The sequence below is a fragment of the Manis pentadactyla genome, chromosome 7 (assembly GCF_030020395.1).
Source record: "Manis pentadactyla isolate mManPen7 chromosome 7, mManPen7.hap1, whole genome shotgun sequence".
Lineage (NCBI taxonomy): Eukaryota > Metazoa > Chordata > Mammalia > Pholidota > Manidae > Manis > Manis pentadactyla.
This window is the reverse complement of record NC_080025.1, coordinates 77,935,409-77,949,194: the sequence shown is the minus strand read 5'-3', so window position 1 is coordinate 77,949,194 and position 13,786 is coordinate 77,935,409. Positions and strand designations below refer to the sequence as shown.

Genomic DNA, 13,786 nt, shown 5'->3' with positions numbered 1-13,786 from the left:
AGAAAACAGGCTATTTAAAAACAAGTTTCCTGAAGTACCTGGGCAAAGGTTTAAAGGACAAAGTGGAAAAATGCTCAAGAGAATGTATACTGTGCTAGAAAGATTACCTAAGTTTGAATTAACCAAGCAACAGCATTCACAGAAAATTTTAAGTCTATAAAAGGTGGTATAAGCATAACCACTTTAGGGTAAGAATGGTGATGGACTGGATCAACTTTCTCTCTTCAGTAAAGTGATGGAGTCAATCCAGCACAGCTTAGGTGCTATTAAGAAGGTTGGTATAAAATACAGGAGAGTGGGACAGGTGAGGAGGGGGAAGAAAAAGAAAAACAATGGATTCTCATGAGCTTTAAAATTTGGCTGCTTAAAACCAGAAATGCCTAGATTTTAAAATACAGACCTCAGCCCATGCTTTCATACACTGTTTCATAGAGCCATTAACTTCTGGATGCCACAGAAAATCCTAAAAAAGAAATGTAAGAGAAAAAAAGTCAAAGAAAATGTGATATCCACCATTCAAAATAACATTATCTCGTACAGAATACTTCCGAGGAAACCACCACCTTGTGTGTGTTCATCTCCCTTCTCACAAGAGTTTTCCTTGTATCCACTTTTGCTCTCTTCTAAACTACTCCTACATTGTAGCAAGAGAAATATTTTAAAAACTTAAATCTCATCTTGCCACATCCCTGCTTAAATATTCAAGGCCTTTCCATTGCCCAGGAATAAATTCCAAAGTCCTTGAGGTTGTAAGGAGGCGCAGGTTCTGGCATCTGCCTAGGTATTCTGCCTCTTCTGTTGCCGCCTTCCCCCCTTGCTCTAAGAACCTGTTTGGTCCTTGTTCAGCTCCTGAAAGGCTCTGCTACTTCGTCTCTAGGACTTTGCATACACTGTTCCTCCTCCCTTTAATGCTGTGAACTCTTCCAGTGAGCTGACGAGCTCCGACTCATCCTTGAGGCCTCAGTTACAAGAGCGATTCTTCATGTAGGAAAACTGCTTTTAATTCCTTGCTCTGTACATTCCGAATGTCCCACTCATTTCTTTTTGCTATCCTTACCCCAAGTTAAACTACATATAGAGAACTATAGTGACTTCTAAGCTCCATTAAGTTTAGGATCTTTTGGTCTTGATCCCTACGGTATTCTCAGCATTTAGACCTTACTGGGCCTGGCAATTCAGAAAACTCACATACAGTCTTTTATGGACATTAATCCTGAACACATACTGGTTTCAAATTAATTTACAAGATTACTTTTTCTTTTGTAATAATCTGAGAGACCAAATTTTCTGTTTTATTACACAAAAGAGTATACACAAATATTTATTCAATTATTTTAATATTCTTATCTACTGTCAATATACGGAAATATATTTTGTATGTACAAAGCATTAACGGATCTGCAAATAAATTAACCACTGAACATAGTTTCAACATTGTAGCATTTAGCTTCCTTTTAAATGAACTTACCACTTTGACTGATGAAATCTTATCTTCAAAAGGAATGTTTTCATGCTGGCATAATAAAAGGAGACAACAGAGAAACATTAATGTGTAGGTTAATTTTATGTAAATAACTCCCCCCTTTAGCTACTTTTATTTATTTGTATGATCTATTCATTATCTATATCTCAATTAACTATATTTAACCTGAAGAGAAAAAGTCTTGCATAGAAAACCACATAGGTGACTCTAGTGTTTATATGTGATTTCCAATATCTAAGAAAACAGTTCAAAGATAAAACCTCAACTACAAACTAGCAGATATGGTAATAAGTCTATGTATTCCCAAGCTTGCCACAATTCTGATTTAATCCTAGTATTATTATCTACGGCAAAGATGGGTTACTCCCTTACATTTCCCAAGTCCCTTCCAGTTAGGACCACATGACACATTCTGCCCAGTGTAATGTAGATACATGTGACATGGGTCACATCCAGCCTGAACTTCCCAGGGCAATTTTCTACTCTTTAGCTTAACTTGATGCAGAGACTAAAGAGGTTGAGTGTTCCAAATGATACAACTAGAAGATGGTAAAAAATTCCAACAGCAGGAATCCCCAAATGGCTGCGTGGAGCAGAGCCTCTTGCCAACACACTTAAGACGTGCAGCACTCAGTGAGGAAGAACCTCTGTCTTCATGTTGTGGAGCTGCTTGTTGCTATAGCAACACCTGGTCCATTCTCACCTTTATGCTAACTGCTAACAGAGTTCCTGTCCACACAGGATCGGACATTCATGACTCTAGGTTATTATGAGTTTGACTTTGAAGACAGTAGATTAATAGTTAAGTTGTAGAAAAAATTAAAATTTGGAGACAACTTCTTGTAACCAAGCGTTGCATATAAAAGAAAAGAAATCCTATCAGAGTTAAAAGTCTGGGGGTGGGGGAATAGAAGTGGCTAATAAGAAGCTAGTTCTCTTCCTAAAATCAAGGTTGAAATGTTTTTATTAATTTAACCATACAGTATTTTTTATATCTCTGTGAAATAAAGTCTACTTTTATGAACAGGCTACCTTTTAAAATTGTTAGCCCTACTCAAGCATAATTTCACAAGAGGACTCTTGGGACCAATATTTCAACAAAACTTTAAAGTATGTTAGACGAAAAGAGTTTACTTGTTCAAATAAGTCTGGGAAATCCTGAGTGAGACAAAATCACACAGGCGCTTTCCTCCTCCTATCCAATCCCAACCTTGTTAAAATTCTTCCTCGGAGAAAATAATGTGTCACAAACTATCTTTTTCCTTCCTTTGTAAAGCTCAATTAATTCAACTCAATCTCTCTCTTATTATTTTAATGTTAGATGTGATAGGTACATAAGAATATTTCACATATACTTAAGTCATAAAGCACAGTAAAAATAAACAAGCACTCACGGATCCAAGGCACAAATCAGCATTGCCTACACGCTGAATGACCCACGTGGACCCCACTTAATTTCCTGCTTTACCCAAATGAAACTGTGCCTTGAATTTTGTTCATATTTTGCTTTCTCTTTTATTATGTAGTTTTGTTTCATTTATATGCATTTTAAAAGATATATCACTTAAATGTTGTGGGCTTTCTCTCCAACTTTTAATAATTAAAATTGTCAAGCTTACAATAAAGTTGACAAAATTATAATGAACACCCAAACACCCTCTACCAATTAACATTTTCTACAGTACCTTTATGCCAGGAAAATTTTATCATACAAAACCTTGAGTTCATTTCTTTCCAATCCTTACCTTTAAATTATCTTTCTTTGGTTAAGGATCTCTAATATAATGTTGAATAGAAAGAGCAATAATGTATATCCTTGTCTTCTTCCCGAGTTTAAGAGAAATGTGTCAAGCATTTCATCATTAAGAGCATTTACTATAGACTTCTAGAATTTGTACCAGGTTAAGTTAGAATATAAAGGAACTACCTAATAAAGAATGAAACCAGTTCTCTGATATTGTTGGTAATTGCTTAATTGTCCAATATGTGGTCAAAAAAAGGTTCCAGGTATGCTTTGAAAAAACATATTTTCTGATGTTTTAGTTTATTTCTTAAGTATTGAGCTTTAAATTCATAAAATCAGCATGTTTAATAGTCTACAATATGTCTACTAGTTTTATTTGCTCGTCCTATCATTAACTGTGTGAGCAGTGAGCAATTCTCTCACCATGATGGAGGATTTGTCAACCTCTCACTGTAATATTGATTTTTGCTTTATACATTTTAAGGTTAATTTATTAAATGCCTACAAGTTTAAAACATCATTCTTGGTGATTTTTGAACCTTAAAAAGTATCTGTATCCCTGATGTTTTTGGCCTTAAAAGCTATTGTCTTAATTAATATGACTCATCTTTCTGTAAGTATTTGTCTGATAAATCTTTTCTCATTTTTAATTAAAACCTTCCCATGTCCTTTTGTTTTAGGTATGACTTTTTAAGCAGCAGGAAGTCTGCTTAAAAATAGTCTCAAAATTTGTTCAGTAGACAAGTTTAGACTACTTGATCTACTAATTCTATCCTTAGTCCTTCCCCTTGAAGTTTTACTCTGCATCTTTAGTTATGTTTTCAAGATAATACTTTAAAGAGTTTAAAAATGTTATTAGAAGACTTTAATTGTCATTACCCCTCTCTGACTTATATTTCTGTTATTGGGCACTTATTTAGCACTGTCTTTTTGTAAAGTGCAAAAAGATATTACTTTATGCAGACACTGTTTAGATTTATATACATGTTTACTATTTTCCTTAACCATTGCTTCTTATATTTCAAATCTTTTTTTCAGAATTATTTTCCTCCCTCCTGAAGTTTATCCTTTCATGTAAGTTTATGAGGCAGTAAACCCTCATAGTTTCTGTTTACCTGAAAATGTCCTTTATCTTAAGAATAGAGAAATTTGTATGCTAGGTATACAATTCTAGGTTGAAATTTACTTTCTTTCAGAACTTTAAAGGTCCTATTCTGTTGTCTTCTGGCTTCCAATATTACTATTGAAAATATGCTGGCCCAAAGCTTAGTTTTCTACATATAGTGCATTGTAGATATTGGCATCTGTCTTCAGGGCAACCCAAACTTCTACAGCGTGCCTACTGTTACTGCTCCTATCTCTGGTTTTGCCTCATAGTTTTTTCCTGTTTGGGGGAGTGTCTCTCATTTTCTCTAAGTCTAGAAATACATCAATAACAATTTTTTTTTTTAAATCTAGGATGTAGTTGGTTTAGGATAGAAGGTGCCCCCAGAGTATCTGGCTGGCCCTCTGGCTGAAAGCAACATGAACAGGTTTCTTTACTGTAAGACTTCAAGTTTTTAATATCCTAGCCTAAATTAAAACCATCTAAGATGGGGATATGATATCCAGCTCTGCCCAAACTTATTTGATCAGAGCTTTATACAGAACTAGGCTTCCACAAAATATAATTTGAAAAAAAGTCCTGCTCTAAAGCTTCTTTTAAAGAAAAATTGCCTCAATACAGAAAAGAAACAAATACAAAGAGTTATCTTTAATATTCCTAGTCTATACAAACCCACAACAAGGCTTAAAAAAATCTGTTTTACTATATGTCAGACTGCTAGTAGGCACAAGAAATATATTTTTAAAATAATGATAATATACAACTTCTGTCTTCAAGATGTTCAGAGACAAGAGAACAAAGTTCTCTTTGCCAAAATATAATTTGGCAAATGCTCTACTAGCAGTTTGAACCAAATAGTTTCTCAATAACTATGTGTTTAAGACTATGATAAACTATCTTTGTTTCTTTTTTAAATGCATGTAAATTTAAATGTCTTTTGTCTGGTAATTGTGCATTAACTGGGCACCTCTAGAAAAAAAAATTGAAAACATAGGTGTCACAACTAGGGCTCAGAAACAATGTGCCATATTGTACCTACTTTGGCTGTAGACTAAACTATTACACCTTTTTTCAACTAACTTTTGCCAAATCCATTATTCCAATTTTCAGAAAGGTACACTATTCTAAGCCTAGAAATACTAAAGCAGGTTCTTTGAAATCAGAAATCTCTCTACTTTTTAAAAGTCATTAAAGTTTTTTACTTTGAACTGTGACAATCTCATGAAATTAAATAGTTCCAATTCTTCTGTATAATTTTGTGTGTATAAATACAAATGGAAAATACATTTACACATTCCAAATAAAATGAGAAGGTGACTTTGTTACTTTTCCATTATTTAGCTTTAAAATCTACACTAGCCTTTCCTGGTGAACAAAATCTAGAATAGCTTATGGATTTCCTCACAAGGAATAGGTTCCTAAGGATTCAGTATCCACTATCATCATCACTATAGGACTAGCTACTGAGCTGTGAAGTCCCTAGCTTTTTAGCTATTGCACAGGGTAGGTTAATGTGTACAAGCAGATTCAACACACAAATTCATAAGCTATTCCTCCACAGCTCTGAACTTTGAATTTCACTTTTCTCTCTCTGAGATTCCCCACACCCAATCGTGGGCAGTTGAAGACAAGGAATAGAACCTTGGATCACTTAAGAACATATAAACTGAAGAATATGATGACATAATTCACAAAACATTTCATTAAGTAATTAACAAACATATAGAGAAGTGTTCATCCTTGTTAGGTTCCAAAAATGTATTTTTAAAACATAAAACATATATTTTATAATATATTAAAAGAGCAAAAATTTGTTGCATTATTTTAATTATATAGCATGATTAATTAACCAGTTCAAGCAAAACCGCAAAAAATTAGACCCCACATTGCTAGTTACAGTAAATTGAAACTCATATAATCAACATTTTTTTGTGTTTATATTCTTTACCCTAATATTTACATTGTAGAGATTCTCTACTAAAGACCTAATTTAAAAAGCAGTTTTCACACAAAGACATAACTGAAAGTATCCTTTGTTAAATTTCAAAATGAAAAAATTAGAAAACTACAGAAAGTTAAGAAAAGGGAGGATTATATAAGATTACATTACATCCACTCAATATGTTGCCATTATGAAGACAAAATGATTATATAATAATGTGATAAATGGTGAAAAAAATGGGGAAAGAAGCAAGACATGAAATTGTACATGCTAAAAGATCACAAGATTATGTTTTAAAAAAGAGAATGAAAAGTAATATGGTAAAATATTAAAAGAAAAATATGGGATATTATCTGTTTTCTGTCTAAGGAATTTTAAAAAGTTTTTTCATGGAAAGACCTTATTATTTCTGAAAACTAGAAGTTTAAGTTAATAAAAGGCTTACTAATACCTTACCCACCACTTCTTTTTCATATGTTCCCCAATATGGCAAAGCATCCCTTTTCTTCCTCCACCTTTCCCAAAACCAAAGTAAAACTTTCATAATTCTTTTTGTTAATGTGAAGGTGCACATTCCTCCTCTAACTATTGAGTTGGTTAACTTCTAAAATGATACCCTAAATGATGAGATTAGAAAGTTTACCTTATTTCCTTCTTCTTTGAATTGGGGATTAATTAGTTTTACAAAAGAATAAAACAACTGACGAATTCTGGAATCTCCAATAAATGCAATATGTTTATCTACAAGGCAGTTCTTTGCTTCACTGAAACCAACAAAGAAACATTAATTAAAATTAATAAATTCAGCACATTGCCATTTAAAAGCCCACAGTTTGCAAAGAAAGTAGTATAGGACTGTTATATATAGTTAGTTTGCTTTAGAAATAGGTGGCCAGGTTTGTTAAAATTTCTAGTCTCAGTATGATCAACTGGCTTTCATCAGTAATAGTCACCATTTATTGTTTAAGAGATACTCTAACTACATTAAGTACTTCATAGCCTTTATCTCAGAATAACTTCATGACATAGCCATCTAAGTACCAAAGCCAAGAGTCATTCACTCAGGGGCTACTTACTGTCTTGGGCCTGGATGTCTCTCACCTAGAAGCTTAGCCAGAGCTCTTTCCCTAATGCTTTTGTGTAGGAATCTTCATTTGGACTAACCTCCATCCCAACCCTCTGTCAGCAATTCTCTACCATCCTATCAAGAAGTACCCTATAGTACTTCCTTTGCTTTACCAACCCCTCTCCACTAGATATTAAGACCCCTCCTAGGAGAAAAAGCAAACGACAAAATGAAGAAAACTTACCTGATTTTGTATTTATGCATCATACAACTGTGAGGTTGCCAAACTTTCTCTCCAAGAAATCTGCCACTTGAGAGAAGGTATTCACATGAATCACTGCCTACAATAATTAAACATGACACTGCTGTAAATGATTATTAAATTTTTTATATGTTGGTTATCTGACCCCACATAAGCTCTTTGAGATGAGAGAGGACAAAGTTTTCTATGCTTCACTATACCTTCTAGATGCATATTCCTCATCCATGAGATGCATAGTAAATAGCAATACTCGAGGATAAAGAGCCACTAATGACAGATACTTTACTGTAAAAAAGACTTCTAACTCTTAATTGCTACATCCACTACTTTGACAGTTCCTTCTGCTTTAGGTTTTCTTTACCTCAACCTCAAACTAGGTTTTTTATTTGTTTATAACTCCTACTTCTAGTTGGGAAAGAAAAGTTTAAGGAATAAAAGAGAAGACTTTGGATATGACTACGTACTCAACTATTATAATACATAGTGCAGTAATATATCTGGAGACTTAGTAAATAATTGAAATATTTTATGAACCTACTCCCTGATTTTCAGAACTTCCTGTGAGGAAGCATGCTATCCCTATTCTATAAATGTGCAAAAGAAAAAGATTTATTCAAGAACCTCTTAAAAAGCCAAATAAAATTTAATCCTTTTATAATCTTACAAAGACTTAAAACTATGTTAGCCAAAACGTAGCCAAAATATAAAAACAATCAGTAACAAATGCAGATTTCAGAGTTACTAATACTCAGTCTTTCTACTTCTCTTTATATCTTTCTGTAAGATGACCAACAAACTCCTCCCAGTTTGATTGGGGCTGTCAGTTTTACATAGAAAAGTTCCTCATCTGGTGAACCCCTCAGTCCTGTGTAAACTGGGACAGATGGTCACCCTACTTCCATTTTACTGTACATTATTCTTAAATGAGTGATGGAGTTAGAAGGGTGTGGGAGGCATTAAAAAAGTTCAAGTATGCCAAATGGACAAGGGAAAAATGAGATGTTTAGGTTAACTGTGGGGTTATAATAAAAATACACGTATTACTTAATTTGATTCTCTAGATATTTGTCAACAGTCAACAGCAAGCTCTATTTGTTTTATAAATAGTTAAGGTCAGGATAGGGAGTCTAGTAAGAGGAATACTACAGAACAAAAATGGCACTGAAATATTCAGGGTGGGCATAGGGGAGAACCAAAGATATTTGAAGTAGAAGAACTCATGTCCTTTCTTCATTTAGTGATCCATTTATCTGGCCAACATAAAAGGTGATAAAAATGCAAGATACTTATATGCATAAATAATGAAAGTGTTGTTATTTCAGTATCATAAATTCTAAAAGAGAACAGGAAGGAAAGGAGAAAATACTGAATTATTGTATTGGTGGAAAATTGGATAAGGAAAGCAGAATATTAATTATGAAATTTCTGCAATTATATATATAGCCTGCACAGGTTTTCATATTTCAAAGTTTTTTTAAATAACATCTCTCTAAGGAAACTATAAATAATCAGTTCTTAATTTCTTCTAATTATTAAAAACTAATTCTAATTCTAAAAACAAAATTAAGCTACGTAAGTAATCCAGCAGGAGTAGAGAAAGGACTATAGGAACACACAATTAAGTTATTTTCCTAAAAACAGCACTCCACTGAATAATTTTACAGTGGCTATATAGTAAATCCTACTAAAAACGTAGTAAATGTTTAAGTAGAAAAATCCATGTTTATAGCATTTCTACCTCTTCAAATATATCTATTAAGCCAAGTAAAAAGGTAGTAAAACATCTATTTCCTAAAAAGGTCGTTTATAAGAAGTTGCAAATAACTAGGTATTAGTTCTGTGGAGTTTTTTCTTCCTTTTATTTCTTCTTTTTCCCTTTCATTTTGTTTGTTATCATTGTTGTTTGAGTTCTGTTTTTTAATAGAAGTCTAAACAGAGACACACACTGATCAGTCTTCTGTGTGTGGGATTATGTTATTTGTTAGCCATCTCTATGAGTTATCGGTATGATTTCGGGGAGATGGAGGTACCCATACCAACATCTTAAAATAACCAGTCTTTTCTCCACCAGAAAATGGGTTTTAAAATGCAAAGGTCTTCTTTTGCTTCTCAGTATTACATACTGCTTTTCAGTAGTTCCGCTAGTGGGAAACAACTGCTCTCATCTGTTGAACCCATATAAAAAAACCCCAGAGCAAAACAGGTAAGACTTGTCACTAACCAAAAGGCACTATAAACACAGTATTTTAGAGACTACTAGTCTTTCCAGGAAATAACATTTTAATATGCTAATGAATGCTAGTTGATGATCCTTTTTATAATTCTCGTACCTGAAATTAATAGTCTGTATCATATCATTTAAAGTCCAGTCAGAAGACAGACACTGCATCAGCTATTTCAATAGAGAAAACCTAATATAAAAAATGTTGGAAAAGTAAAAGAACTGCTAACTAGACAACTGAAAAGGCAAGAAGAAACTTTTTTTATATGTGTCAACAAAATAATACAAGCAATAATAATAATAAAACCCATTATAATCTGATTTTAAAAAATTAACCTGATCTAGAAAACTCCACAAAACTCCACACTCAAGACAAGTTCCCTTTTCCTGGGAAGGAAATGTTTTCTGAATCAAATCACTAAGTGTAAATCTAGATGTTAAAATAAGTTAATGTACCACATTTTTATTATGTACACTAACTATGGGTAAATATCTGCTGGCACATATTTACCTCTCAAATTTACATGGAAAAACCCCAAACAAAAGAAAATAAAAAATCCTCAGTCATTATTTTCAATTGCCTCATATTATTTTGATAGCCACTTTAACACAATCAGTGTTGAGATGAAAGTAGCCAAGTCCTCAGACAAATCAAGCTAGAAACACAGTAAAAAGATAAAAAAGCACCTAAAGGTATAGAATTATTTACTTCAACTTTTTCCAATACTAAAATTTAGGTGAATGGCTGTCTTCCTCTTCATTCTGTTACCTTAAGCATAAGCATTCTGGTTTGCCAATCTGAAGTCTCAAGTTTTTATGCATGACTTTTCTATAACTGAAAGATACTAAAAGCAAAGCAAACAAAATAAGTAAAAAAGAGAAATAAGTTAAAAAAAGCTGAAAAATAAAGTGTAGCAACTAAAGAAAACATAAGATGTGCTAAATAAATAGTGGCTTGTATTTTCCTTGGAATGGAATACTCCTGGCACACTGCACCTTTAGACTGAATCATCCTACCAAAGCTGTGTGTTTCTTACTACCAACCATGAAAATTCCAGATCATAAAGTTTATAATATGATCTGTAGAATATTTTGTTTGCCTAAAATGCCTAAGTTATGCTCTGGTCTGTGCTAAAAAAGTCACCATTTACATTTTTCTTTGCACAAGCTATGAGTGCCCCATTACAAGTAGTATCATATAGATGAAGATCTTTCTTGCAAAGAAAGAAAAGGCTAAGACACCTGGAGCTGCTTCTTTCTTGCTTAATTTTTGAAGCTTTGAACTCACTTTTCATCAAAACATGCAGTAATATTTAACATTTGCCCTTAACATGCCTGGCAAAAGGGGATTAGGTTTCAACAAAATTAAGAAATTTAAGCAAGTTTTTCAATTTAAAAAAATTTAAAATTTTCCAGCTTGAAACAACTCTTAAGTCTATAGATAATGGCCTTTTGTTACAGAAATGATGTTTTTAATCTGTAATCACAGTTTCAATGGACATTTTGTGATTCCATAATGTTAGATATTAATAAAATTTAGAAAAAATACAGTTAAAAGAATAATTTTTTTAAATGCCATTGTATTATATGAAAATATTAATAATAAAAAAAACCCATCCTACCTTCTCAAGTTGAGATCAGAACATGCTATTAGAAGATGAAATTCAATTAGAATCAAAAGAACCAAACGCAAGGAGGAAAGCAGAAAGAAATAAATCTATTTATCCAATAAATGTTCATGTAGTTCTTACTATGTGCTGGACTTTGATGATTTAAAGATGAATAAAATACCCTTGGCAGCTTACAGTTTGTGTATAAATTATTGGATGGATATAAATTATTATAATACAACATTATAAACATGTACTAATTGCTGTAGAAACACTGAATTATAAATTCCTAGTTCTGTGGTGGTGACATCTGAATAAGGCCTTGAAGGGAAAATCTGTACTTTCTTTCAAGGAGAGATGGTCACTGCAGGCAGAGAAAATCAGGTATCTGTGAGATATGTAAAAGGGCAAAGTAAATTTAGATTGTGAGCTTCCAGTTTAGGAAGAAGGAAGAAACACAAACATAAGTAATAAAAAGTAAGCTGTTCAGATTTTGAAGTTTTACACATGCAACTTTTTAGAAAAATTGCCACTTTACTGGAAAAATAGGAAAACTCTTGGTACTGTGAAATTGAATTGATGTTTCCTAATTGTTTTAACCCATGTCCCTGTGGAAAACACGTTCTAATCCCTTTTCTATACATCACCATTGTCAAATAGGCTCTGAGAAAAGCAGACTATAACATAATGGCATGAGGCAGAATAACTGGGTTCTAAATCCTAGCACAGTCACTTATTGTGTACCTTAGGCAACTTAATCTCTCATGCCTCATTTTTAGAATGGAAATATTACTCTCATTTGCTGAATCTAACACCATTGATTTTAAGACACATCATTACTTTATGCAATTTAGGAACAATGTTATCAATTAAACCTTGACATGCAATCAGAATTTTAAAAACTCATTCTGATTACAGAGATGTTAAAAATGGGCAGGGGGGAGGTGAAATATGATAATTATATCTACTTCATAGAATAGTTGTAAAGGCAAACTGAATTAAAATGTGTAAAACCCTTTGTAGAACAGCACTTGGCACACAAGTGCTCAATGTTAGCATGTAGTGTTTGCCATGACTTACTTTCTGTAGCATGTAATTCTTTTACTTTCTGTAGTTTGTATAGCAAAAGACACACATTCAGTGTATTCAAACTGTATATTGACCCTACCCTGCCTGAGGCATACTCATACCCACACACTGGAGATTTAATATAAAGCCTAAACCTCTATATCTAATATAAGGCCCTTTCTTATTCTAAAGATTTATGATACTGTGATTCAAGTGTATGGTTATCTTTGTGGGAAGGGCTTTGCATCTGACTCAGTTTGACAGTGCCAAAGCATGAGGATGGCTAAAAAGATCATTTTTGTTTCCCAAAAGTTTCTGGCTCAAGATATTGACGTTCAATCTAGGCAAGTACACACACCAGGTGTACTACTTCACACTCAAGGCCCTGAAGCGCCTCCCCTGATGACTAGCTTCTGGAGGAGGCTTTATAAACAACCCCAGATCACTATACTGACTCATAAGGTTCCATCTGACATCCTATTTTCTCTGCTGATGACAGATCTTGAAAGGATGAAATATATAATCTAAATTTAATAATTAGTGTCCAAACTTATCAAAAGATAAAAGCACAATTTAGAAAAGGAAGAGGGGGGACTAGAAGCTTACCTTTAGGACTGTTATAAAATTTATCTTCACTACCATAACATATACAAAATTGAATTTGATTGCTTTTATCTTAGACCAACTAGCATAAAATGATTAATAGTTAGAAAAGTTTCTTCAAAATTACCACAGATTAACCCATCAACATTGCCAGTTTCATTTTGTATATGAAAATATCGGACTTCTATTACAGCACCTGCATATGAACCAAAGCTATGCCAGGTCATGTGGCTGTGATCTGTAGAGGGCTGAGGAGAAAGGCCAAAACTATATAAAAATTTTATCTTTTTAAATTGATTTAATGTATTTATATAAAGAGCTATTCATCCAGTTTGGTACTGGAGTGTAAAATTTTTGATCCTGAATCGTTAGAGAAAACAAACCAGAAAAATTAATCAAAATGTCCTACACTTTGCAAAGATTCCCTGGGTTGAGAAGCTCAGATTCCACTAACAAAGTGGGTGTGAAGTTAAATGGGAACAGCGTTAAATGTACACCTGTCCATTACACTTTACATCTTGACCACTTAATCTCATAGTCACCAAGAGCTGTTCAGATAATGGCTTTGACAATACGAGGAGCCAAAATATAAGATTTGATCATTACTAATTTCCCTCAGCCTATTAGCCTCTCTCCTAGTGGCATTTTTACAGAGAAATCTTTAAAAATCAATCAACAAGGA

The 13,786-nt window shown here is 33.2% G+C and overlaps 1 protein-coding gene across 2 annotated transcripts in view; it reads right to left on the bottom strand.

Moving 5' to 3' along the window:
* Positions 1 to 13,786, bottom strand: part of CASD1 (CAS1 domain containing 1) — a 44,141-nt gene that overhangs the window by 28,856 nt on the left and 1,499 nt on the right. For both annotated transcript variants that reach the window (XM_036894482.2, XM_036894484.2), the window contains exons 2-5: positions 7,585 to 7,681; positions 6,918 to 7,038; positions 1,469 to 1,513; positions 401 to 463 (exon numbers count right to left, since the gene is read on the bottom strand). In XM_036894482.2, coding sequence (XP_036750377.2) covers positions 401 to 463; positions 1,469 to 1,513; positions 6,918 to 7,038; positions 7,585 to 7,681 — 326 coding nt within the window. The remainder of the gene's footprint in view (positions 1 to 400; positions 464 to 1,468; positions 1,514 to 6,917; positions 7,039 to 7,584; positions 7,682 to 13,786) is intronic.